We start from the raw sequence: 24,881 nt of genomic DNA, 5'->3' as shown, positions 1-24,881 counted from the left end.
TTGGGAATCTAAAACTATATTGCTTCACCATCCTAAAAATAAAAAATTTTAAAAAAGGAAAGAAATCAAAAAAGTAAATAAACACATACAAAAGCAAATCTCTTTGTAAATTGGGAATTTTAGTCATTGCTGAAAAGCACAGATCACCATGAAGAAGCACAAGAACTGCTGGAAGGAGTGTTAGGAAAAACACCACCACCACTATCACCATCATTAAACATACAAGTCTGACAACAACAGAGTTTAATGCACAAGACTTCTTTTTTTTTTTTTTTTTTTTTTTTTTTTAGTAAGGAGCAAGCAAAGCTCAGATGGTTTTCATCTATTGTTACTGTAACATACATATAGCAATATATACAATATAAAGAAAGGGCGACCAGGAGGTTGAGGGAGATGATTCTGCCCCTCTACTCTGCTCTCATGAGGCACTACCTGGAGTACTGCATTCAATTCAGGAGCCCACAACACAAGAAGGACATTGAATTATTGAAGTAGGTCCAGAGGAAAGCCATGAAGATGAGCAGAGCACCTCCCCTACAACGACAGGCTGAGGGAGATGGGTCTCTTCAGCTTGGAGAAGAGAGGCTCCAAGGAGATCTTATGGTGGCCTTCCAGTACATACAGAAAACCTGGGGAGGGACTCTTTATAAGGGCACGTCGTGACAAGACAAGGAGAAATGATTTAAAACTGGAAGAGGGTAAATTTATACTAGATTGTAGGAAGAAATTCTGTACTGTGAACCATGCTGGATGGGGACCCTGAGCAATCTGGCCTAGTGGGAGGTGTCTCTCCCTATAGCAGGGGATTGGAACTCAATGATCTTAAAGGTCCCTTCCAACCCAAATCACTCTATGATTCTATAATACACAAAATAACAATCAGATATCTCAAAATTAATAAATTCACATTTTATCTTAATGACTTTTGACTTCATAAGTAGCACTTGATATTGTTAGAAATAATTTTCCTAATAATTAATATTCTCTAAGACTTGATGACTGCACATTTAACCCTACAACAATAAATCCTCCACTGGGTATCTACTAACATATGGAGATCTTTTAGTTATCAGTACTTTGCAGCTTCTGGCTGCAAAGACTCTTAAGACATAATTATACAGTGTCTAGACTATTTCTATTTCCACAACAATAATTTTATTTTATTCATGTGATTCTACCTATGAGTTTATACCATATGTCTTAATTACCATGAGTACCCGAAATATAAATTTCAAGCAATTTTTGCAAGACAATAAACAACATTTTTCTATAAGGAATGACTCTGACTCCAAGTGCTTTGAGAGAAAGTAAATCAAAAGCAGTAAAAACCTTTTAAAGCAATATCAAAGGTCCATCTAGCAAAGTATCCAATTTTCAACAGCAATTGATACCAGATGCTTATGGCAGAACAAACAGCAGGACAAACATAAGGTCATGTTTCTTTTCTAAACCTCCAGTTTGCTTGCCTGGATAGTTTTTGACTTGGTAGCAACAGGATTTTTTGTAGTCTCTTCTATAATAAAATAAATATAGCAAAGTATATTTTACAAAAACATCCTGAAAACGCAGAACATTCTTACAGCACATCTTATTCTTGCATACATGAACCTTTATCTTATTGCAGTGCTTTGAAAAGTAGTAGCTACAGAAAAAGGCTGTTATACACAGCTCAGTACAGAATTCCAGCTACGCAATGATCGTATAATAGGGCACATTTGAAACAAAGCTCTAATTAGGTTGGCAAAGTAGTGACAAGCACTGCTACCAGAGAGCTAGCAACCATTCAATAAAACAATCAGAATAGGACAGGCTTATACTGGCAAAAATATCTGCACAGATGAAACAGACAAACAAAAATAATTCCTACAGCAAGTTCTCAAGAAACTCCCAGAAAATGGCAAAACAGCATCTATTTCTCTCAACCTAAAAGACATTGAAAAATCAATAGCTCAGCCATCACTCTTCAATCAAAATGAGAAATCTGTGCTTGCTGTAGTGCCACCGTGCCAGTCCTCAGTCTCTCCAACAAGAGAAGTGAGCCCATGTCCATGCATTTATCCAGCATATGACATTTTGGTCTGAACTTTCATGGGCTGCTTAGAATCCTCAACTCTTAAGACCACACCATGAAACCACTTACTGTGGTTGAAATGTGGCTGAAATTTGCACTGTGACCATATACAACAGCCTTGCCCATACACAACAACAGCAGGGCAAATAATAGCTCAAGAAGAAGCGAGACAGAGAATCGTAAACACTATTTTCCACCAATCCAGCATTCACAAGGCCATTTTTGTAATGCAGCTTATTCCTACTTTATTCCATAGATGTTAAGGCCAAAATTATAATGAACTTTTGTTAAGTTCTCCTTCCTCAGAGTACTTAAAGAATGGAATGGGCATACTGCCTTAACGCTTTATATTACTGAAATATTTTAAATCAAGATGGATTTTGATGTCTGAAGATCAAAAAGCTCTAAAATTCAACATTATGGATTCAAATATTCTGTTAAAAAATAGTCTCATGTATTCATTTTTCTGAAAGAAAATTACTTTTGTTTCTGTTGATAGAGACAGACAAAAAAATAATTAAATTTTGCTGTGTTCCTGAGAGAAAAGTCTGAAAGGCAAACACCAAGCAAGCGGCACACTTTGTTGTCTCTTTCATAATTCTCTATTTCCGTTGCCTGTGTGATTATAATATATCAAAATATCAATACAAATTTGTAAGTTGTCTCTTCCAAACCCAAAAAATCTGTCAGAAATGAAGAGATCAGAGAAAAGAACATCTGCTGTTAATTACTGCAGTTCCTTTTAAAAATATACTTTTATATAAATATACATTTCCCTCTTAAAACTTGAATAGCTCTAACTAATTCCCACACAATAACAATCACAATTTACAACCATAAACAAAGCCTGAGTTACAGGCATTACATTTGTAATTATTTAGGATCCCATTCCTAGAAGCTTGTCAATCTGGTCAATTTGCTTCCACTTAAATGCCGCACTATGACAATTCAAAAATGCGTTTCTCAGATGAATGAGAACAATTTCAAACATTTTGTGGGAATGTGTAGGGTTTGATTGCCTTGGAAAACCTGCCCCAAGCTGGTGGTCAGGCCATGTCTCTAAAACTTGATGTTCTTCCCTCTCTGGGCTCTCCCTTGCATGGACACAGCCTGGAGAGAGCCTGGGTTGAAAATGTACCTCCAGCCATGGCTGAAAGGGAGCACCGCTGTAGCCAGCAATGCTAATTGTTTTAACGTCCCAACTTTCTTTGTGTGCTTTTATTTTGCAACTGTTTCACTCTGTTAACTAAGATTATTCCAGAAAACGCATTAGCACCACCAGTTAACACAAATATTTTGAGGCCTTCCATCAGGGAACACAATAAAAGTAATCAGCACTCACATAGCACTTTGCATTTTCAAAGGACAGTAAAGCCATTAAGCATTATTAAATGTATTTTATAGACAGAACACAAAGAGGTTAAGTGCCTCATCCAGGAGGCAGCAGGATTAGGATGGAGGGGTGGCAGGCTCTTAGTGCACACTCTAATCTTTTCAGCCACAAAATCCTTGTGATGGAGAAGTCTCCTTGAACTCAAGTGCAAGATCTATTTCTTGCACAACAGCAAAAAGCAGAAAATCAGAAACAACTGAACTTTCCTCAAAGAGGTACAGGAAATAGTGATACCAAATCAGAGTTAAGGGAAAATTGTTTAGGTTATGAGTAGAAAACCTGTCTGCAGTGAAATGCATGAAAGCACGAAAACTTTCTTGGTTTTAAAATGCTCTGTAGTCTAGGAAGGGTAACCGCCTGTATTTGAACCACCTAGACCTAAGAATCCTTCCCCATTTATACATCAGTTGTAAAGTTATTATTATTAATAATAATAATAACAACAACAGTAATAGCAATACAAGATTATTATTAGTGAAGGCTGCCTGCCACTTTACTACCAAAAGTTTATTATGCTGTCTTTATAAAGCAAGGAGAGGTATGTGCATATATTTTCTATACCAAAAACAGCACTTCAAAAGAGCAACAAATATGTTCATTAATACACAACACTTTCTTATAGCTCTACAAAACTCATTATTTAAAGCATGTTAACTATCATTCATGCCTGGACTGTAACCTGAATGTCTAAGACTCAGGCTACACTTTAACAGTAAGATGGGTTCCTTTATCACTGAGAGCTGTGCTTTCTCTCAGGAAGTCCAAGCTTGCAGATTAAAAACTAGAGGACATTGCATACTGAAAATAGGAGAATGAAACCTGGTCCCAGTGATATTAAGTGCAAGGATAGACCATCAGCTACATGGGAAGGCTTGCATCATGTCCTCTGAATCTTTCCCCACAAAAGTGAGAGAAGATGCTACACAAAATTTATTAGTTGCTGACTAAATTATGCAGAATTAAATAATATATCTTTTTTTTTTTCCCTCTGCAACAGTTAATTTCATTATCCTAAATTTTTGTCAATACACAAACCAATCACAAGAAGTTTTGATGACTTTTTGTGGGTTTTTTTTTTGTTGTTTTGTTGTTGTTGTTGTTGTTGTTGTTTTAATTTATAATGCTTTTTGAGAGGTCACTACTATGCAAAATGTTTCCCATCAAAAACAGATCCAGCTAAAATAATCCTTGAGGCTGGCTATGCATTCCTGCCTGACTTTTATGAACACAAAAGACACACTCATAAATACAAGCTGTCCTCTTCACCTCATTCTGCTCCCTATCTCTCCCCACTAGGCTGCCACTCTCCTGGTGTATGCTATTGGTTTAACTGTTCTCATCCAATGGATGAAATAACCCAGCAAGGAGAAGCAATGGAAGGCAAGCAACAGGCAGCCAAGGAACACCAGCTACCTTGGATGAACACTTGGTGTAAACCTGCTCCAAGATTTGAGGTCATGTCCAGAATGACTCAGATTTTTTTGCATGCCCAGCTGCATCCAGGAGACCTCCTTACTAAAGTACATCTGTGGTCCAACCGCAATCAATTGTAAATAAGAAGTGGTTTTGTGTCTATAAAGAACAATCATTTGGACAAAAGCTCTCCTTAAGCAATTACTCATCAAGTTTTTAAGAAAACATATAATCTCTGGGGGGGGGGACCAAATGAAGCAGACGAGTAGATTCTTTCTCAGCACTCTAAATGACCTTAGCATGCTTCAATACACAGTTATCAGAAGAGGTATTTAAAAACAAAGATCAGATGGTAAGACTTCCTAGTTTGCTAATGGGATTTGCTGTGGCCCTGGCTCATGAAAAAGTTTATGAAAACCCTCAGGGCAGACAAAGGCAGTGCAGGTATGCTACAGGTGCTGGTGGCTGATGGGTGTCAGGGTAGGAGTGCTAAGTGAACAAGACTTGGTTAAAGTGAGTCTAGAGACTCAGTTTAAATAAGGCAGCTTGCTTTAAATTCTCTGCACCTCAGTTTCTCCTCAAATACTAGGGAATAAAAATATGTCCTTTGTTCTGTTTTTGATTCTTTCTGTTCCACTGATTAGAAGATCCACATGAAGGACCTGAAGGCTGTTATTACTCTTCATAGAGCATTTTGGATAGAGGTAAAATTATCCTTTCAAGGTAACACGGTGACCACCATCAGCTATTCTTCTATACTAGTATTATTTATTTTTGAAGCAACTAGAAGCAGAAAGTAATGGCTGTTAACTTTGTTGATTGTTTGATTCTGAATACGTCCAGAATTTTGTTTCTATCTTCTAAGCTATATTCAATTTACTTTTTTTTAAAACTCTTTGCAAATTAAATTTTCACTGTTTCAATTTCAATCTTTATTCCATAGCTGGAAGTTTGATAAATACCAGTTGTGCACTTAACATCTATTTCGACTACAATTTTCAGGTGATTAAATTGGGAGGCCTCCCTTCTGCTCTCCTTCATTAACAAAAAACTCCACCAGATTTTCTGCTCCACAGTCTATTTCATCCCAGAATCTACATACAGTACTTACTACTGAACCGATTACATTCATTTCAGAAACATCTGGGACTAGCAGAAAAATGGATTATTTGGCAACCCAAGGAAAAGAAGGAAAACCTGTCAAGTCTATACAGAACTTGAAGATTAGAACTGCTTCAAGGCTACAAATAGAAACTGCTCAGAACATAATGTGCTGTACCCAAGAAATGAAGCATAGCCTCAGAGTTCATGGTCTGGTCATTCTTTATAGTCATTAAGAAATAAAACTAGCTCAACTGAGGCACCTGCGTCCATTTTATTTCTTCAGATTGTCCAGTTTTAGAGAAGTCGATTTTTTTGCCTATTGCACTTGTATGTAACAGAAACAACATATGTATATGTATCGCTTTGCATTCCTTGTGCTGTTATACCTACACCAAAACAGAAACATAAGCATACCTAAATAGGGCTCAAAAGTTTTCCCCTCCTATACTTTTTTGTCCCTCCATGACTGGTTTTGAACAGAACCCAATCTCTGAAAAAAATTATCCAAGAAATTGTAATGACACATCAAAGAGAAGAAAGACAGCAAAATTAATTGCAGCAATTTCCTTTAACCACTACAACAACAAAAGCATTTTAGCAGCTGTGTGGGAGTGTCACCATATGACAGAGCAAAGGAATACATTACAAGGAAATCAAGACACTGGAATGCAGCTGGCCATTTATATTCATTTTCTTGTCCAGGGAAACCTAATAAGTTAGCAAGCAGCATGTTCCCAGAAAACACATCATTCACTTAAAGCTCCTTTTTTGCACACTCTTCTTCAACAGATAACAAATGCAAGGAATCTTTCAGTGCCTGCTAAGCCTCAGGCAACCAAAATAAACTTGCTGAACAGACCAGACTTGTATCTGAACACAAAACATGTGCACTGCTCTCAGAACAGCCACATCATCCTGAAGTTCCTATACTCTTGCTGAGACATTGCAGTGAAATTGGACCTGTTTGGAAGCAATCTGGTAGAATATTTATATTAGTAAGCAGCAGGTGGACAAGCCTAAAGGGCTCTGGAGAACTTGTCAAATTTCATTAAATAAAAATAAACAAATAAATACAGGTTGAATTCCAGCAGGAAATATGCATCTCTCTTAGCTATCTTAGTTTTTATCACTCCACCTACTCCTCCTCAACATTGTGAAAGTTACCTAAACTTCAATGAAAACTAGGACCTTTTTTTCCATATTCTCTTCTTTTCATTTTAAGTCAGAAACAAAAATATTCAAAATTTCAATTAAATGTATTCCTTTTACCTGAAATACTTCATTTTACCTAAAGCAGTTCTTATTTAGCAAAAAGATTTTTTAAATGCCCTTTTGTGTTGAATGGAAATGGTTCTTTTTTATTGTTAGAAATTGTCATGAAACAAAGTTATTAACTATTTACACGACTCTGATAGAGACATCTGGAAAAGTTTTGGAAGTGTTTGAGATCATCCAAGCTTACTGAACCTGTAAACCCTGTCTGTCATCCTTTGTCAGGACTGGAAAGTTGCATGGAATTTCACTACTTAAAAATATCGCACTATTATCTTCTAATAACTACAATTGTAGAAATTAAAGATTAGAAGAAAAATGTGCAATTCAGCAAGTTTCTTCTGAAATTATAATTTTATGTTTTTTTCCAGCTATTAAAAAATGGTACCTTATATCTCATTTACAGAGAAAATATTTCCTTCAGTTTTATTTTTGCTTTCACCTGATATGGAATGGGAATTTGACAGATGAGAATAAAACCTTAAGCTAGGGTGAAGAAATGGAGCCACATTTTGGATACAGTCTTGGAGATTGTTTTATGACAAGTATTACCATATTAAACCCTGGAAACAGACTTTGAATGCAACATAGATCTTTGCAGGCTAAAGACTCCTGTCCTCAGAGGTAGAAAAAACTGTAGTTGGTGTAGGAGCAATGAAGCAGCAAATGTAATCTGACTGTTACCTACGTGATGTTGTAAACATTCATGCTTAAATGTTCTTCTATTCCTATAAACATCAATTACTCTTAATCTGAAGCTGAGGGACACAGTGTCATAGAAGTAATAAAATAAAAATCTCATCAGAATTATACTGAAATATTGAGCAAAGCACAATAATTCTGACATCCCAGTACTGAGTGATTTCAGAGTTGTCAGACTTACTGACCAGCTAATACTACTGTCTCCCACCTATTTAGCATCAACATTTAAAAACACTCCACAACATTACTCGTAAATGAAATATCTCCTAGGAAAGCTGGTAAAAATTACTCACTGTCAGCTGAAGAAAAGCAGATCTCAGTTCATCAGACAGTGAAAACAGAGTTTTACCAAAATCTCTCCAAAGACCTACCACTGGTAAACAAGGTACAAAAGCTTCAGCTGAGTTTAAAAAAAAAAAAAAAAAAGACCACTTTGACTGAACCGTCTGCTGGAGGGAGATAGTAGGGAAATGTACTTATGTTGCCTGGCAATGTCTCATTCTAACATCAGGATCTTTCTCGAACACTTGAGTACAAGTGGTCCCTTCAAAATCAACAATAAAAATGTATAGCGTGGAAACAAGGCTGAGAAACATAGCAGATTTCAATTGAGTTACATATTTTAATATACTACAGTATTTCAGACTTATCTGTAATTCATTTTTTCTTAGAGATACTTAATGATATCAAAAATCAATTCTCAAGATAGCTTTGCATAACACTTGGATAAAGCAGGAAGTAAAACTCCTGTGTGATGTAAGAGGCAGTGTGGCAAAGAGAGGCATACTGATGAGGCACAAAGCAGGAAAACGTGGAGCACTGTACTAAGAACATAGCAGATTTAATTCCTATTTATACCTGTAGGCTAAGAATCTCCTGTTTTTTGTATGCCAGTGGGGAAATTTAGCATGCTTCATAGCATTCCCATGCAGCAGACAAAATCCTCTAATCACAGTTTAGGCATCAATACACTGTGGCACATTACAAGGGAATTATACACAACTGTTATACACAGAGAAGCTTTGGCTAAGCCAGGAACAATAGTAGTGATCCCAGCAGCAAGGCAACATTCTTTCCAAAAGGCCCAGAGTAAAATAACACAACTGTGCATGTGTGCTTGGAAAAAAATAAATAAATGCGCGTTTGGTATTCCTATCAGGCAATGTTTCTGTGCCTTTGTGTTTATATGAATACCAAGGGGGTACCAAAATGGAGCCAAAAGAGGCATCCATAATTATGTTAGGTTTCACTGGCGCTTCTTTTACATCAGCTGAAAACCTGCTCATCTAAAGAGCTTTTAAAACATGAAATATGTTACCCAATTAATACTGGTGGTTTATTGCACTGTCATTTATTGAAATATAAGAGACTTCCTTTTCTGCTTGCAAGATTCTGGCCAGCAGAAAATTAAAACTTATTTGCCCTTTCCAAAAAGTTTTCTACATGCCTTTGTCACTTCAGGTCACTATTTGCTACCCATGTAGTCCAAGCTCAGCCCAAAGAACTTCCATAAGGTTTTGGTGCCTTCCTGGAATACAAGTACAGAGGAACAACTTCTCAAATATATGCATGAGAATAGACAACCACAGAGTAAACCAACAGAAAGCAAAGGCAGAAATTTCTACTACTGTCAGAATAGCGAAGTTAAATGAGTGGTCAGTATTTACTACTTGGGGAGTCTCCTGTACCCCAGGGTTAGAAGTAATCCTAAGAACTCCGATCTTTTATGAACTATAATACATCCTGATAAATCCATTTGTGGTCTTCTTTATCCTTTCATATCAAGGAGTAATGGGAAATTTCCATACTTCCTCCTCGTTTTGATTTTCCAGCCCCTCACAGTTCTGACATTCTATTTCAGAACATATTTCAGAATGTTTAGATTGAGCAAAAATAAAGTAGAAAATTATACAGCTACTTGATGATGCAGCGTAAAGACTGCAAATACTGTCAGTAACTACATTTTTGCCATTTGTATGGGCAAGACTGGAAAAGATCTATTTATCTATTGAAGTTGAAATAGACATTAAACTAGAAAAAGACTTGAGTTTGAACTATAATTCACCATTGACAGTATGGATAACACTGTGAGCACTTCCCTTTCTAGTGTCCTTATCTTAATACTTAACATAATTGATAAAATATTGGTGAGATATAATATTCTTTGGAAAGTTCTAATTAGCCTAGGATGACACATTCCCTATTTTATTAATCAAGAAAATTAAGATATCTTTAATATTAATTTTTTTAATCATCTCAAATGCTTCAGAATATAATCTGCGGGGAATGCATCAGTTTGCCTAGAGTCAAAGTGAGATTTTGAACTATAACCTTATTATATTAGTTTTATTTCTGCACCTAATAGCATCCTACTGGATTAACTAGGTAACCAAAAGAACTGCAGAGTATCACCAACATACCCAGCAGTGCTAAAGTGGGGAAAGAGAACAAGTCACATTCAAGATCTTCATTCCTCGCTCCTGGTTGTAAAACTCTTCAAGAAGCTTACAAATCTACAGGTCTAGAACCAAGCTCTAGTTATAGTAATAAATGATTATTTTCCATCTCCTTGCTGAGGACTGTGGTGGACAAGCTACGTTTATTAGGAGGAACAGCACTTTCCATAAGGAAGAAAGAAGACATTTTCTTACAGCCACTCAGACAAGAGGAAAATTCTGGAGATTTCTCATTCACCATTTCACTGTGGGATATGCTTTCACTAGCTTGAATTCTCAGCAGTTCAAAACTAACAGACAGACAAAACAACACACTCTTTACACACATAGTTCATTTCCTGGGGAGATGTTCAGAGAAAATAAATGAACTGTGTAACAGATGTGTCATATAATTCACCACTGTAATGATACAGGCAGGGCAAGAGCCTATCCAGAAAAAGCCTACAATAAATCTTTCCTAATTATTTCTTAAAAAACCCTTATATATCCAATATGAGTACTTAGTGAATGACTCACTTGAACAGAAAACTAATACAGATAATATACATATAACCTCTAAGATGGAATTACAGCTGATTATGTTCAGAGATGTAATACTAGAGAGCAATTAAAAGAATTAGACTGAAGTTATTAAGTATCAAGTAAAAAGGGGCAATTTATGTGAATTATGTGAACAGGGAACAATGAGTATGTGTGCATGCGCATACATATCGCATCAGTGCTTTCCAACAATTGCATATTCTTTTTGTAAATTATGTTAAGAAATAAATAAATCAGGAAGGATTATTACTTACTGTTTACTTAGAGTGGAAATTAATGATTGTTTCTTGGAAAGCACCAGGGCTCAGCATAGCTGAAACCTCAAAGACAGATACATTCATCCAAGAGTGTAAAGTACTTATCAAGTAATGGAACATACCAGAAAATGTTTTTATAAAAGGTTCACTAGATTTAGAAATAAAATATTACAATTTAAGCATTTCATGTTGTTAAGTTTTGGCTAAAAATATCAAAAATATTGCTGCAGATGTTTACATTTGTGTCTTGCCAAAAATCAATAGAATTCCAGCTTCTAATTTTTATTATGAAATGAGCATACATGTTACTGAGTGTACAATTAACTCCATTATGCAAGGATTTTTTTTGTTAAAAGAATGTTAGATCTTTCTTACCTGTTGGGTGTTGTTTTCTATCTATCACTATATGACAAAAAAGGTAAATAAGATTACTTAAACGTATATTATACCTTGGAAATCAAATACAAAAGGGCTGGGCAGAGTCAGCCTTGTAATAGCATTTTGGGTACTGGTATCCAAACCACTATGTACAAAAAGAACTTCATATAATCTTATGAAATGTATTTAGATACATGCATACTTGTAGAAACAGAGATTTACAGATAAGTTCATATTCAGATTTAAATTTCTATTTAAATATATATACATTTCAGAGATATTTAGATGAAAATATATATTTGAGCTCTAAATGAGGCTATTTAAAATTGAAAAATTACCAAAAATAGAAGACACTTATTGTGCTGAACTAATAAGTGGGTGACTTTGGAAGCCTTTACTAATTGTTTTTCAAACTATTTGCTTCCAGAAACAAAGGGAAGTAAAACTTCTCTGGGAGATCAAACATTATAGCATTTAAAATGACATACTGGTATTTTTTTCTACTTTTACTGATTTATTGCATAAATATCATGAAAAAATGTTGTTATCTAGTTTCCATTTTTCTAAATATCAGAAACACATACATCTGAAACACATGTATTCACCTCCATCTTAACAAAAACAAATTTAATTAGAAGAACCACAGCCATTTTTTCATTTTATGCACAGACAGTTATAACTACAGCTGTGAAGAACAAGAAAAAGACAGTTTCTGTGATTTTTATCAATTTATACATTTTTATCTTATTATAGCTTTTGTAAATCTGAGATGCCTAGAAGGCTGTATAACATGCTTCATTTAACAGTTTTTGACAGTCACCTCTCTATGCAGTCACCTCTGTGAAAGAAAGGACAATATAACACTTTCTAGGAGTTACAATGCAAGAATGAATAACTGGCATTTATAATGCTATTGAAAAAAATATAACCTCCCTTCTCTACAAGAAGTAGAGATCTTAACTAGTCACAGAACTTTGCTAAAAATGAATACAAGTAAATGCACTCATAACAGCATCAATTCATGACTTATATTTTAGAATCTCATTCTTCTGGACAAAGAAATGTAATCTGGAAAGCTGCACAATTATCTTTAGGACTTTATGAGAAAATTTACTAAAAACTAAAAAATTATTAAATGTTGCAAGCTATGCATTAGAAAACCCTCCAGGATATACTTCTAAGCTTATTCAAAGACTTCATTTATTTCTGATTAGGAGCATCACCTAATGAAATCTATAAATATTCCTACCATGTAAACCAACAAGCGGAATACATCTTCAGACATAGCAAGGGAAGCATTTAGATAAAGGTCTTTGTGCAACAAGGACACTGGAGAATCAGTCACTACCTGGTCAAAGAAGACCAGTGATTTACCTCTAATCATGCCAAAGCAATACAGCATTTCTATCTATATGTATTTATCTCTGTACCATGTTCCTTATAGTCATCCATATGGCAAGCTGAGGATGTTGATGGGCTTGAAGAACACTACCTATGCCTCAGACAGAGGAAGGAAACAAATAGTAATTTTCATTAATTTGTGTACATAAAAATATTTCACTTTTGACTCATCCTCTTGTATTGATGCCTGTGATCTAGTTAACTGCCTCAGTTCATCTTTCTCTACATTTCTTAGGCATATTGCTTTCAGCAAAATATCCCTACCAAAACTTCTCCCATACCAACACACATCTCTCTTATCTCAAAAGCCTCTCACAAGTCACACAGATAAGTCTTGGGCTGCACCTCAGAAGTGCTCAGGTCCAGGCTGGGTAGTGATTAGTAGTGCACACAGTATACCACTCTAACCCTGAAGAGTAACATCAGAAAATTTTAATTTTAAATGTCATTTCAGAAATTCAGTCAAGATGTAACTTCATGTTAAAAATTTAGGGATGAAAAAATGTGATAGAAAGAACAGATATTTAATGTTATTAACAGCCAACTATTCATACTCCTAAAAGACTTAATCTAAATATAGAAACCTTCATGATGAAAAGTCAACCTGGGGCAGTGGATTTCTAATTAATTACTTTTTCCCTCCTCACTCTGTTTCCCATGTTTGGAAAGTGAGTTACCCAGCTTGAACATATTCTCATACTTCTACTCCACACTGCCATGAAGCTCCTGGGGGAAGAGTGTGGCATGAAGCTTGACGACCATAGCTTAGAAGACTTGGACTGGGATAGCAAGTAGACAATATCTCAAGGCTCTTCTAGTAGCGGGGGGGGGAAAGGAAACAACCAAACAGTTCATCTTCAAAGTGCAGCTGAGCAAATTTCTGTCCTCCATCAGGAGCCCAAGAATGAATAAGAGTCCCGGGAAGTTAATATAGCTGAGAACCAGACAGATGAACCTATCTTTTTCCTCTGATCCTGTTCCATTTACTGTCTACTTTTTCTCTCTGCTGGAGAATCTTTGATGATGGTCAGATTGCTAACCTTAGCCCTGATGCACTTCTCTACACTCCTAGGGACTCCCCAGAGTTTGAAAATCATTGCATTAGGATACCTCTTATATTTCTAATATCACAGTTGTTACTCAAACTCTGGCCCATTTTTCTCTTGCAATTACTGTCTTCTATCTTATTATATCAGCTATTGAAAGTACTGTCTGTTTATATTTTTGATCCCACATATCCCTGCAGCCAAAGCCTAAGTACTTTTCAGAACATTTCTGCTGAACTGTTTCTTCTCCACTTTGGCTTTTTGCAGTATGACACAAGCTCTCAATGCATATAACTCCCTCCAATTCTCCCTGTCTTTTAGTATCAGTGTCTTCTCCTTGGGCTTCTGACAACAAACCACTGCACCACACAGTCTCTACTTCAATTTCTCTGCAAGACAAAATACACCTTCCTGCATTTCAAAAGCACTAACAGAAAAAGACAAATCTATAAATAGTCACAGTAAAAGCTAAAGTGCCTCATACAGCAGCCAGAAGCTGGAGGAAGTGGACAGAAAGGGAGCTTGTTTGTTTTTTAACAAAGTATAAACATGAAAGACTAACGATTCCTCCCAGATTGAGAAAATAGAGATAGAAAGTTTTCATTTTATATTCAATAGTTTTAACTTACTCTGCTGTCTAAGACGATCATGAATTGAATTCAAACAATAAGTGACTACTTTGTTTCATTATAAGGATTGATTCTTATCTCTTACACTCATGGCAGTTAATTGAAACTTCACAGAAATTAATTTAACAAGAAGCATCCATAAAGTAAGATCCAGGCGCTGGACTATCATTTCTCTTTCACTTACAGGTGTATTTGCCTCCTTTATTTTCACCCTATAAAGTCAGGGGAGCAGCCAGACTATCACTTCAACAGATTAAAGTAGCTGATAAGCAGAAGGTTTTATTTCTGATAATGTTGTTACAAATCTTGACAGTAAACCCACTAGTCAAAGAAGAATACACTATAAGGCAGATACTATGGGAGGTTTATTTTAAAACAATATTACAGCTATATCAAGCAGTTCCTTTTTTAAGCCAAGTGTAAATCACTACCAGGAGGACCACTAAACTTATAAACTCTGAAAACTGCCCCACACCTAAACACATCTAGAGTTATTAAGACACATCATTCCTGTTAAAGACTGCTTTCTTTCCACTATGAGCTCACTTTTTTTTTTCCCCACAAGGTTTGGTGTCACTGAAGTACACTGTAAAATTGTGGCTATTGTTGGCCTTTTTACACACTGTTCCTAACTTAACAAACAGAGCAGTTTAGAAGGTCAAATAAGAAAACAATATCTTAAGAAAATAGCAACTTCTGTGGCTTTGAAATGAAAAAAAAATCAGTGCCAAAATGTTTATCTCCTCGGTTCATGAAGCCATAAAATAAGTACAGCACTGTGAATCACCTCAGAACTTCAAAGCTTGTACGCCCAGTGTACCATTTTCGGCCTATTATGTTGTACAGTTACTGTACTTGTAGTAAATAGTTATACAAGACTGTAGCAGCAGTGCCAAAGATTTCACCCTTACAGTAAAATCTCCTTAAAGCTACACTCTTTACCATAAGCTCACTGTGTGAACTCACTGTCTTTTATCACCTCAAGAGCCTCTCCACGGTAAAACTCTTGACCATTACACCGACAATACCAGCTACCTTTCGAGAATACAGAACGGCAGATAGAGATATTACAGTATACACAGTAAGTGAATAATGAAACATAGCGAGTAAATTCCTTTTGCATATCAGCATTTCCATAGAAAAGGAAATCAATGGGCTTGCTCATTGCATAGGAAACTGCAAGAAAAATTTGCTAAGCTAAAAAAGAAAAAACCCTCCATCTATAAAATTGAAGGTGGTAGCATATCCCAAGATATTATGCAAGCCAAGAAGAAAATAGAAAATCATGTTTACAGGCAATACATGATAAAGTATTGCAAAATAAGCAACATGGTTACTTAACTACTCTGATTCCTGTTTACATGTGATTTTTAGCAATTTGTCCCTATTAACTGGTAACAGGCTCAATTTACGTATGTATAGAAAGTCTAACCTATTGCAATCTGTTTGCACCTGCCCGGTGTGCAGCTGCTCATTATTCCATCTGGCTGGGTTAATCAGAAGGCACCACTACTGTCTTAAAGAGTCCATCTGGGAGGATTTAAGCCAAAATACCCATTAGGCCATGTAAAGAAAAGTCCTGCGAGGCATTTGAATTTTCTGTGTATGTCATAGGACACTGTACAAGTTTTTTGCATGTCATCTGGCAAACTGATTCGTATCAGTGGCCAAGGTTTCAAAGGAAAATTAAAACAGCTTGGCATATTATGAAGTGCATTGTCATGGGAGAAATTTGTTATGACTTCAATTAACAATTGTTTTATACTTCAATACTGAAGACTGTTCTGTAAGTTTATGTACGACAACCTGCTACAAGTTCTCTTTTCCACAGCAATTTGTTAACTTCATCAAGATTGCAGAGTCAATTTAAGTCAATATGTCAACAGTAAGTCAAAAGTTTGAACTAATAGTGAACAAGATAGATAAAGTAAAAATTTGTATCAGTTGTCATCTTCCAAATCAGGACATGTCTGCTAAGATACTCTCTTTGTTTTGGAGACTCTCCTCAGCATGGATCTGCAACAGATCTTTGCCTGTGTTATACTAGGCAGCCCATTACAATTTCATCTTCATTATTACTTTTTGTAGAATAGATGTACTTCTACCCAGTCAATTTTTTTTGAAGAGCTGTTTCTTCTTCTGTACTACCAGAAAGACTGCCTGACCAAAATAAGGACTTCACTAGTTGCCTTGACACACTTGCTCTTCTTAAAGACTGCATGGAAATATAAACTCTAAACATGATCCCAAAAGTCTTTACACTTATTTTTATGCTGCATCTTCACTGAATTTCTGCACTTTTAATATCAGTTTCTTCTGTTCTCAACAAATATGCTCTCAAACCTCAAACTCCTTTGCTCCTGCTTTTCTATCAACTAAGAGCCTGCATTTAAGTAAATGAACTTGTATAATGTTTCCAAGGCTTGAGAGGTGTACATAGGAGATGTTTCCTGCAACCACTTCTTGCTGCTGGTAAAAAACATTTGCTCTTCAGAAAAAAAAGATGCTTTTACCCTGGCTTCTGAAGCTTGGAGCCTTAGTAAATCAGCTGAGGAAATAACTGAGCAGAATCCCACAATGCAGTTGTATAAAATACTTAACAGAAAAAATAGTTACTTCATTTCTGTTTACGTATAATGTATATGAAAATCCTCTCTAAGCAGTATTATATATTTTCTAGTAATAAAATAGTATTCAAAAGCAACATGCTGCAGAGATGAAAATATAACTTACATTGGCAGCAATGTTTCTCTGAAAGTTAATACAAGCACATTACAGCAGAAGGAAACTTCAGCAAATAGTCCAAGCAAGAGTCCTATCTTTGAAAGGTGATTGTTACTTCTGTGATCTATTATCTGTAACTAATACCTTTATTTCTTTTTTTACTCTTTTTTAATTGAGTTCTCCTATTTTATATCAAAATTTACCTGTTAGAGTGCTTATTCTTGTATATATACACAGTATTAGTTCCTCTGTAGGAGCTATTCTAGCACTTAACAGGCAAATAAAATACTTTGGATGTACATAAATAGTTGATACATTCCGAAGTTTTCTTAGGAAACAAACGTATTTGATAAAGTAAGCTGATTTTTTATCTTTAGTGAATGTAATTGTTTTGTGACGACTAGTTTTATGAAGATCTCTGGACAAAAAATATATCGAAGTTCCTAACACTGTTGCTATAATTTGATTAATTACATTAACTATCCAAATAAAATATCATAGAAGATAATTGTTTCCAGATGGAAAACATAATGAATTTAGAATGTAGCATATTCACGTTCCATTTAAATTGATAGTTTGTAACAGAGTTAGATTAATTATGTCTCTAAAATCAGGAGAAATGTCATTTGAATTTATCTGGTTTTGTATTGTATAGCTTTAACACTAAGGACATATGTTTATCTTTCAAAACTATTAAGACATGATCCAAAGCACACCAAATTAACAGGATAACTTGTTCTTGAATTGAACAGGCTGTGATTCAGGCCTTAACCACTGCAGCTTTATAAAAAAAGAAAAAAAAAAAAAAAAAGAAATTCTCAGGTGATTTCTTATAATGTATGATGAGAAATGGAAAACTCACAGGTTCTTGTTGATCATGGCTGGAGTCCACAGAGTGACATGTGAAAAGTGCTAAGAAGGAACCCATGAGGACTGGAAAAGACTCGGATTTTATGGGTTAATGATTTGCCAGAAAGAGTCTTGCCAAGTTTAAATGAAGAAAACTAGAAAAATGGCATAACTCAAGCAATGCTGTTGAGGTAATGCACTCCGTAATAGTGAGTGAGAGATGCAGAAGTGTTCCCTAATATTCCTTTGTAAGGCAGCTACACAGTTTTAATGAGATAAACAGCTACAGTAAAAATTTAAGAGATCAAAATTCCAGTGAACTTTAAAGTATATATTACTGTGTATGCTGCTTATGTAAAGTAAAATTATAATATGTGCAATACATTTTTAATAAGCATTAAAGCATTAATTTCTGAACTTAAACCTTGTAGACTGACATTTTAAAAGATGATGTACCTTAATTACAAAACTGTCATTTCATTCATAATTAATTAAACCATACGATGGAATGTGCAATGTATATTCAACCAAAATGGTCTCACAATTCTAAAATTCTCTTCTAGAACTGAGAGGTAAAAGCTAAGCAACCAAGATGTGACAAAGTGATAAAAACTTTCAGTTCAAATGGAAAAAAAAAAAAGTATTCAGGAAAAAAAAAATTGTGTTTCTGTATGATTTTTCAGACAAAAAATTTAGGGAAGGTCTCTAACTTACAGACAAAAAGGTAAATTTACAAATAAATAATACTAATATTACTGCTCTTGTTGGAAATGCTGATTTAATGGCAGATATTTCAAAAAGCTGAGCAACCTTAATATCAAAAGGAGACTAGATAATAATTAGATCAAATAGACTAGATTCTACTTTTATTATTCTACTTCAGCTTTAAGTTTTTCTGTTTGTTTTGTGTTGCTTTTTTTTTAAATTGGAAAATATTCCCAAAACTGTACAATACTTAATAGTGCAGGGAAAATAGAGTTAATGTACTTGTTGTATATGTTGAACTCTTTTTTTTTTTTTTTTTTTTTTTTTTTTTTCACATTGAGCTTTTTATAGTTCATTGGGGCTTTCTTTCCTTACCTGGAACTCTCTTTGCCCAGTTGATCATGTGCACTAATTCTCTGTCTGCAAGGTTGGTCAACAGGGTCATCATAGATGCTTCGTTGAATGGTCTATTGGGGTCATATTCAGAATAAACTATGGGTGGCTCAGCTTCCAGCAAGGCACTGACCATCTGTTCTGCTGTCAGAGACAGGGCTGGACTGTTCTTCTTGTTATGTTTAACCACTAGTGGACTTGTCCAAAGGGTGGGAGCTCGCAGCTCTGTAGAAGAAGCCTCCCCGTTCCTGGAATCCTGTTCCTCTCTTTGACGTTTCTGTTTCATCATTCGCCCACCACCTCTGCGGTCTTTCCGGATTCCTAGAGACACACAAGAATATAATGAACTCCTTTCTTTGAACACAGGCATTACATAAATTTGACCTCAGCCAATTAGGAGCTGCTGTTGATAGGCCAGTGGAGTATTAACTCCTGGTTTACTTTGTCAAGGCTTCTTCCTATATGTGGAATCTGACATGAGTAGCTGGAGAGAAAAAGTATTTTAAAAAGTATAGTATCAGAAATAGGCAGTAACTGGAAATAAGTAAATATTTTTTACAGCACAAACCTTAATGTCATGTCCTAACCTCTAGTATGTAACTGTTCAACAATTCATTAATAGCAACTTCATGACCTGAGCTGGCCTACACGTATCATAGAAATAGCTCTCAAAAGAAAGCTTTCCTCAAGTTTACCAATTCTAACTAAACACCAACCTATTACTGTGGAGCACGTGATCTTCCTAGTTAGGTAAGAAACACCCAGAAAAGTTACCATCATAAGATGGCCTTATACAGCAATAAAGATTGCTGCACAACCAGATAAAAAGAAAAAAAGAAAAGGGAAGATAATTTCCACCTCAAATCTAGTGTGGGAGACCTACTGTCAAAAGTCAGTAACAACTGGAACAGAAATTGTATTTGTCATTACTTTCTTTCAGCCATACTAATTAGAACAACACCACCTAAGCCTTTACAGTAGAGTAGAATCTCTTTTGTGGAAAGGTTACAAGCAAATAAAGCCCATGTGTACTCCAATCATAAAGAAAGAGTAAATGCTGGCTTTGAGTGGAGGAGGAACAGGCATTTTGAGGCTGAGTTAAATACTTAAAATTGGTTAAAAGCAAGATGAGTATAAAATGAAGGCACACAAGGAACTGAGCCATGAAGAAGAGGCAGACAATGATGTGCATACCAAGCTTGCAATCACAACAAGGATTTCATGGCTGTTGGGTGGATAGAGCCTACCAGACCATTTGTGTGGGTAGTCCATATAGGGACCACTCTGCTCCCACCATTTCCACAGTTCATTAGTCCTAGCAGAAGGTCAGTAGAAGACAAAATCATACTTTATAAGCATAGAAGGTAGAACACCCTTACTTTCTCTCCTTCACTTTCTTGTAGAGAAAAGAAGTGAAGAAGCTGGCCCACCAGATTAGACACTTGCCACAGTATTTCCCTCCAAAAAAACCAACTTACATCTCTGAAATTGAAAGAAAAATAAATAATCTGCAGTATCAGCTTCTTCCATATGGAAAAAAGAACTTCAGCTACTAAGCCTCTCCAAATGTCTCTCAGAATGGCAGGAGGACTAGAAAGAGCCTTGGAGGTAGCAGTCCCCTAACTTCAATTTCTAATTTACTAATGCTGGATAGCCACAAGGGTTATTCTGGAGTTCCTGCACAATATGCAGCTCTAGGCCCACTTTAAAACAAAAAGAATAAGAAGGATGGGGCAAACTATTCAAGAAACTGAGGGGAAGGAAAAATTAAACAAACAAACAAAACAAACAAACAAACAAACAAAAACTTTGAAATCTGTTGGCCCTTAAAATAATGAATACAGATCTTCCTGGTGGGTGGGGGAGAGAAAGGACAACCTTTGATCACCTTTTTTTCACACCACAAAAAATATAATCAATTAGGTTTCCAGTTTTTGTTGTTGTTATTGTTGTTTTTTTTTCTCAAATCCAGTATTTCTTTATTTAATTTCTTCCTCAGATAAATGGCTTTTAGATCCTATCAGCAGGTGTGCTCTCTCAATGATAAAGAGAGCATCTATAGATCAGTATGCCTCTTTCTTTGAAAACAGTAATATGTTCAATGAATTTGTACTTGAAGATTAATCTCTCTAAGTCTAATTCTTTTAATACCTAGCAGGCCTCCTGATTCTATTCTAGAAATCTTTCCATATACAGCAAGTTCCATAGATCTTTCATCACCCTTACTACTTAACCTCTCTACGTTTTCCCATTAGTTAAACTAGTTGTAAGCCAAAAGTCTGAAGTGCACCGCTGTTCCCATTTTTCATTCAGTAATACCTACTACCACTAAACTATTTCTGTTTAGAAGATGAGGGGGAGATTCTTGCTATTAAGAAAAAAATGACTTATTTTGGAACAATGCCATCCTGGAGTTAGTCTCATTGATAGCTTGCTTCATCAGACTACTCTGTCAGTATGCATGGACTACTCAGTAATATGCATACTTTCTGCAACAAATATATTTGGTAGTATGCTTTATTTCACTGTAATGTTATTGAATTAAAATTACACTTCAAAACACAAATAAATAATCATGCAATGAAAACCACATGGTTCATATACACTAAACATTTGCTAACTTTCCCACATTCCAAATTCTACAGCTGCTCATGCAGCAGTTTTCCTTTGAAGAGTTAAAAGTTGGATCCTCTACTGTGCAATGTAAAAAAAATTAGATGGTCTTAGAGTAGACATAATTCAAAAATATTATCTTGGGGTTATAATAATACTATAAAAACATCAGATAAGTTAGTTTAGAAAGTAAACAGAATGCTAGAAGTTACCAAGAGAGGAAGAGAGAACAAAGCATCTTAATAAATCAGATTATATTAAACCACGAGGCACACCGTAATGAATGCTACATGCAGTTCTGTTCTTCCCATTTTGAAAATTCTCTAAAATATAAAACAATGAAAAAGATCTAATAAGTGAGAGACGTGTAAGATGATCTGAACAGTGAAATAAACTTGGTGTGAGAAACTGCTAAATTGACTAGGTCTGCTTGTCTTGCAAGTCAGGTACAAGATTACAGATTTACAGATTGGGAATAGCAAGATGAATAAAAAACCAACGCTCACTCTTCTTTAATTCAAGACAGTATCAAAAGAAAACACCCCGCAGAAGGTTCAGGACAGTCAACAAGAAGTTCTTTTTAACGTCATGCTGAAACAAAGCTGAACTTGTGAATACATTAGACATTGGTATGTCTTTGAGAAGTACAGATCAAACATGTGGGAGAGAAGAATCCATCAAAGGTCAATATAAACAAATATAGCACCTTTGGCTTTAATTGTCTATGCCATAGAATCTCTCTCTAGGATTATTTTTGGTTTGTTTGTTTTTCACATTAAAGTTATTCCAGACCTGCCTTGTTATGTAAAACAAGGATATGATGAATGTTTAACCTAATAGAGGACATTTAACAAATGTAAGCATGCTTAGATGCTTACAAATAAATCAGAATCTAAAGGACAGCAATAGTTTTAATTCATCTGCACTGGCTTCTTGTCACCCTGCAAAGAGTGATGCACTGAGTGAAGCTGAGCATAACATTCTGAATTTGGAAGATATGCTCTGCCCAAATTTATTTTTATGCTTTTATTTCAGGAATAAATTTAAAATAAATTAATAAATAATTAAAGACTTGATTATTTGCGATAAATGGGAAGGGATTTCATAAAACTCAGTAAACCTTTTTTTGACACTAAGACTGAAAAACCAGCTCACTTGATAAAACTAAGCCAAGATATTTTTGTGCCATAGAATCATAGAATCATAGAATATATAGTTGCTCTATTTTCTAACATTTGAGAATTTCACTTTGCAATTTTAACTATCTATTAGTACATTTTATTCATCTACATCATGACCATATGCATCATTCACAGAAAATTATTTTCTATCTATTTCATTGCAGTTCTCATTGCATGACACATCACCTGGGGACGTTTTAATGTTCTAATTTGGAGCAGGATATAACTATTTTATTTTATAGAAAAATTAAAGAGGGCAAAACGTAGTTACAGAAATTTTGAATCTAACCAGTTAACAACGTATCCTGTCTTGTGATGTCACAACAATGTTCCATCTGCAGCATTTTTCTCAGGCTTTTTTTTCCTCTTTCTTTTTTCTTTTTTTCCCCATTCAGTAAAGCTCGGTTAGTCATAAACTAACCATAAACATCTTAGAACACACAACATGTAATGAAAAAAACTTAAAAACTAAAATTTTTAAGTCACCGCCTTCTTTCTACTGCATTATCACTGTCTAGTCTGGCCATAAAAATACATTCACTTCCAAAGCAATTTCTTTTCTTAACACTCTCTCATAATTGTGCAAAAGTAAAACATACTCTGATCAGTAGGAGGAGATAGCAGATTTTTCTCCAGAGTTCCAGGTCCACACAGTGGATGAGACAGTATTTTATCCTATAAACCTCTATATTAAGTCTATGAGGAACAGGAGTTTCTGTTTTCCCTCTTATAAAAGAAGAATTTTACTGACTAAAAACAGAGTAAAAAGATTTAAAATCATACTTTGAGTAAGTGAGGAAATTAAAAGTAACACTTAGACCATAATTGGTAATCCTTAGACATCTCAGGGTGGTATGTAGAAGTGTCTTTGATACAATCTCAGTCTAAAACTGATACAGGGTCCGTGTCCAGTTGATGAGTAGAGCATTCAAGGAACATGCAGAAAAGCGCAGCCAAAGCAGAGAAGCTACATGATCACATCAGTATTCACAAAGGAAGAAATTCTAGATTTTTCTATGCCAGAAAGGGTTTATATGGAGAATGGGGGGATCTGAAACTGAAACTGACAGTTGAAGAGACTAGAAATCAAAAGTCCAGTCTCAGGTATCTTCATACAGGACTTATTTTCTAAAATGCTGCAGAGCAGCTCTGGAACTGTGCCCAGGCTTACACTAATATCATTGTTGTCATTGATAGAAAGGCACAAAAGTAACAGTCTGGCAAAGAATAACAGTGTGAACAAGCCAGAAGTGCCTTTATGAATGCAAACCTGAGTATCACCAGAGTGTGACTGGCTTTACAGTCATCTAAAAATTGTCTTAGGTGCATGCATGCAAGGTAGCTGTCTCCTCAGGACCTCTTACAGTTATTTTTCTTTTTAGACAGACCTCATTACATATGATGAAGTCATTATTTTTTTAATGTTTCTAAACCTTAAAGAAGCTCCTCTAAAGCTGCTGTACATAAGCAGATGTCAGGAATATAGTTACAGTCTCGATACATTTATAAAGGATGGAGACTTGCTTTAGCTATGATTGCAGTCTAGGTCCTAATGATGTAACATATCTCAGAATTACGGTCTTTCCAAAGAGATTTTTTAAAGCTTTGATATTTAGGGGGTTTACTTTTGTTTTGTTTTTCCACTTGGTTCTCTTGGCAGAAACATTGTTTAGTCACAGGAAAGTAACATCATTTTCCAAATTCAAATTTTACAGGTTTGAAAAATTTCTTCTTTTGAATTTGATTTGTATAAT

At 35.3% G+C, this 24,881-nt stretch overlaps 1 protein-coding gene across 1 annotated transcript in view; it reads right to left on the bottom strand.

The window, feature by feature from the left end:
• The window catches only part of ESR1 (estrogen receptor 1), a gene marked incomplete at its 3' end in the record, with an annotated part of 101,301 nt that overhangs the window by 26,903 nt on the left and 49,517 nt on the right, over positions 1-24,881 (bottom strand). Inside the window, exon 4 of the mRNA XM_079549922.1 lies at positions 19,316-19,654. Coding sequence (XP_079406048.1) covers positions 19,316-19,654 — 339 coding nt within the window. The remainder of the gene's footprint in view (positions 1-19,315; positions 19,655-24,881) is intronic.

Source organism: Tetrao urogallus (genome assembly GCF_951394365.1).
Source record: "Tetrao urogallus genome assembly, chromosome: 2".
NCBI classification, from domain to species: domain Eukaryota; kingdom Metazoa; phylum Chordata; class Aves; order Galliformes; family Phasianidae; genus Tetrao; species Tetrao urogallus.
The sequence above is the reverse complement of the archived record's forward strand: the minus strand, read 5'-3'. Positions and strand labels throughout refer to the sequence as shown.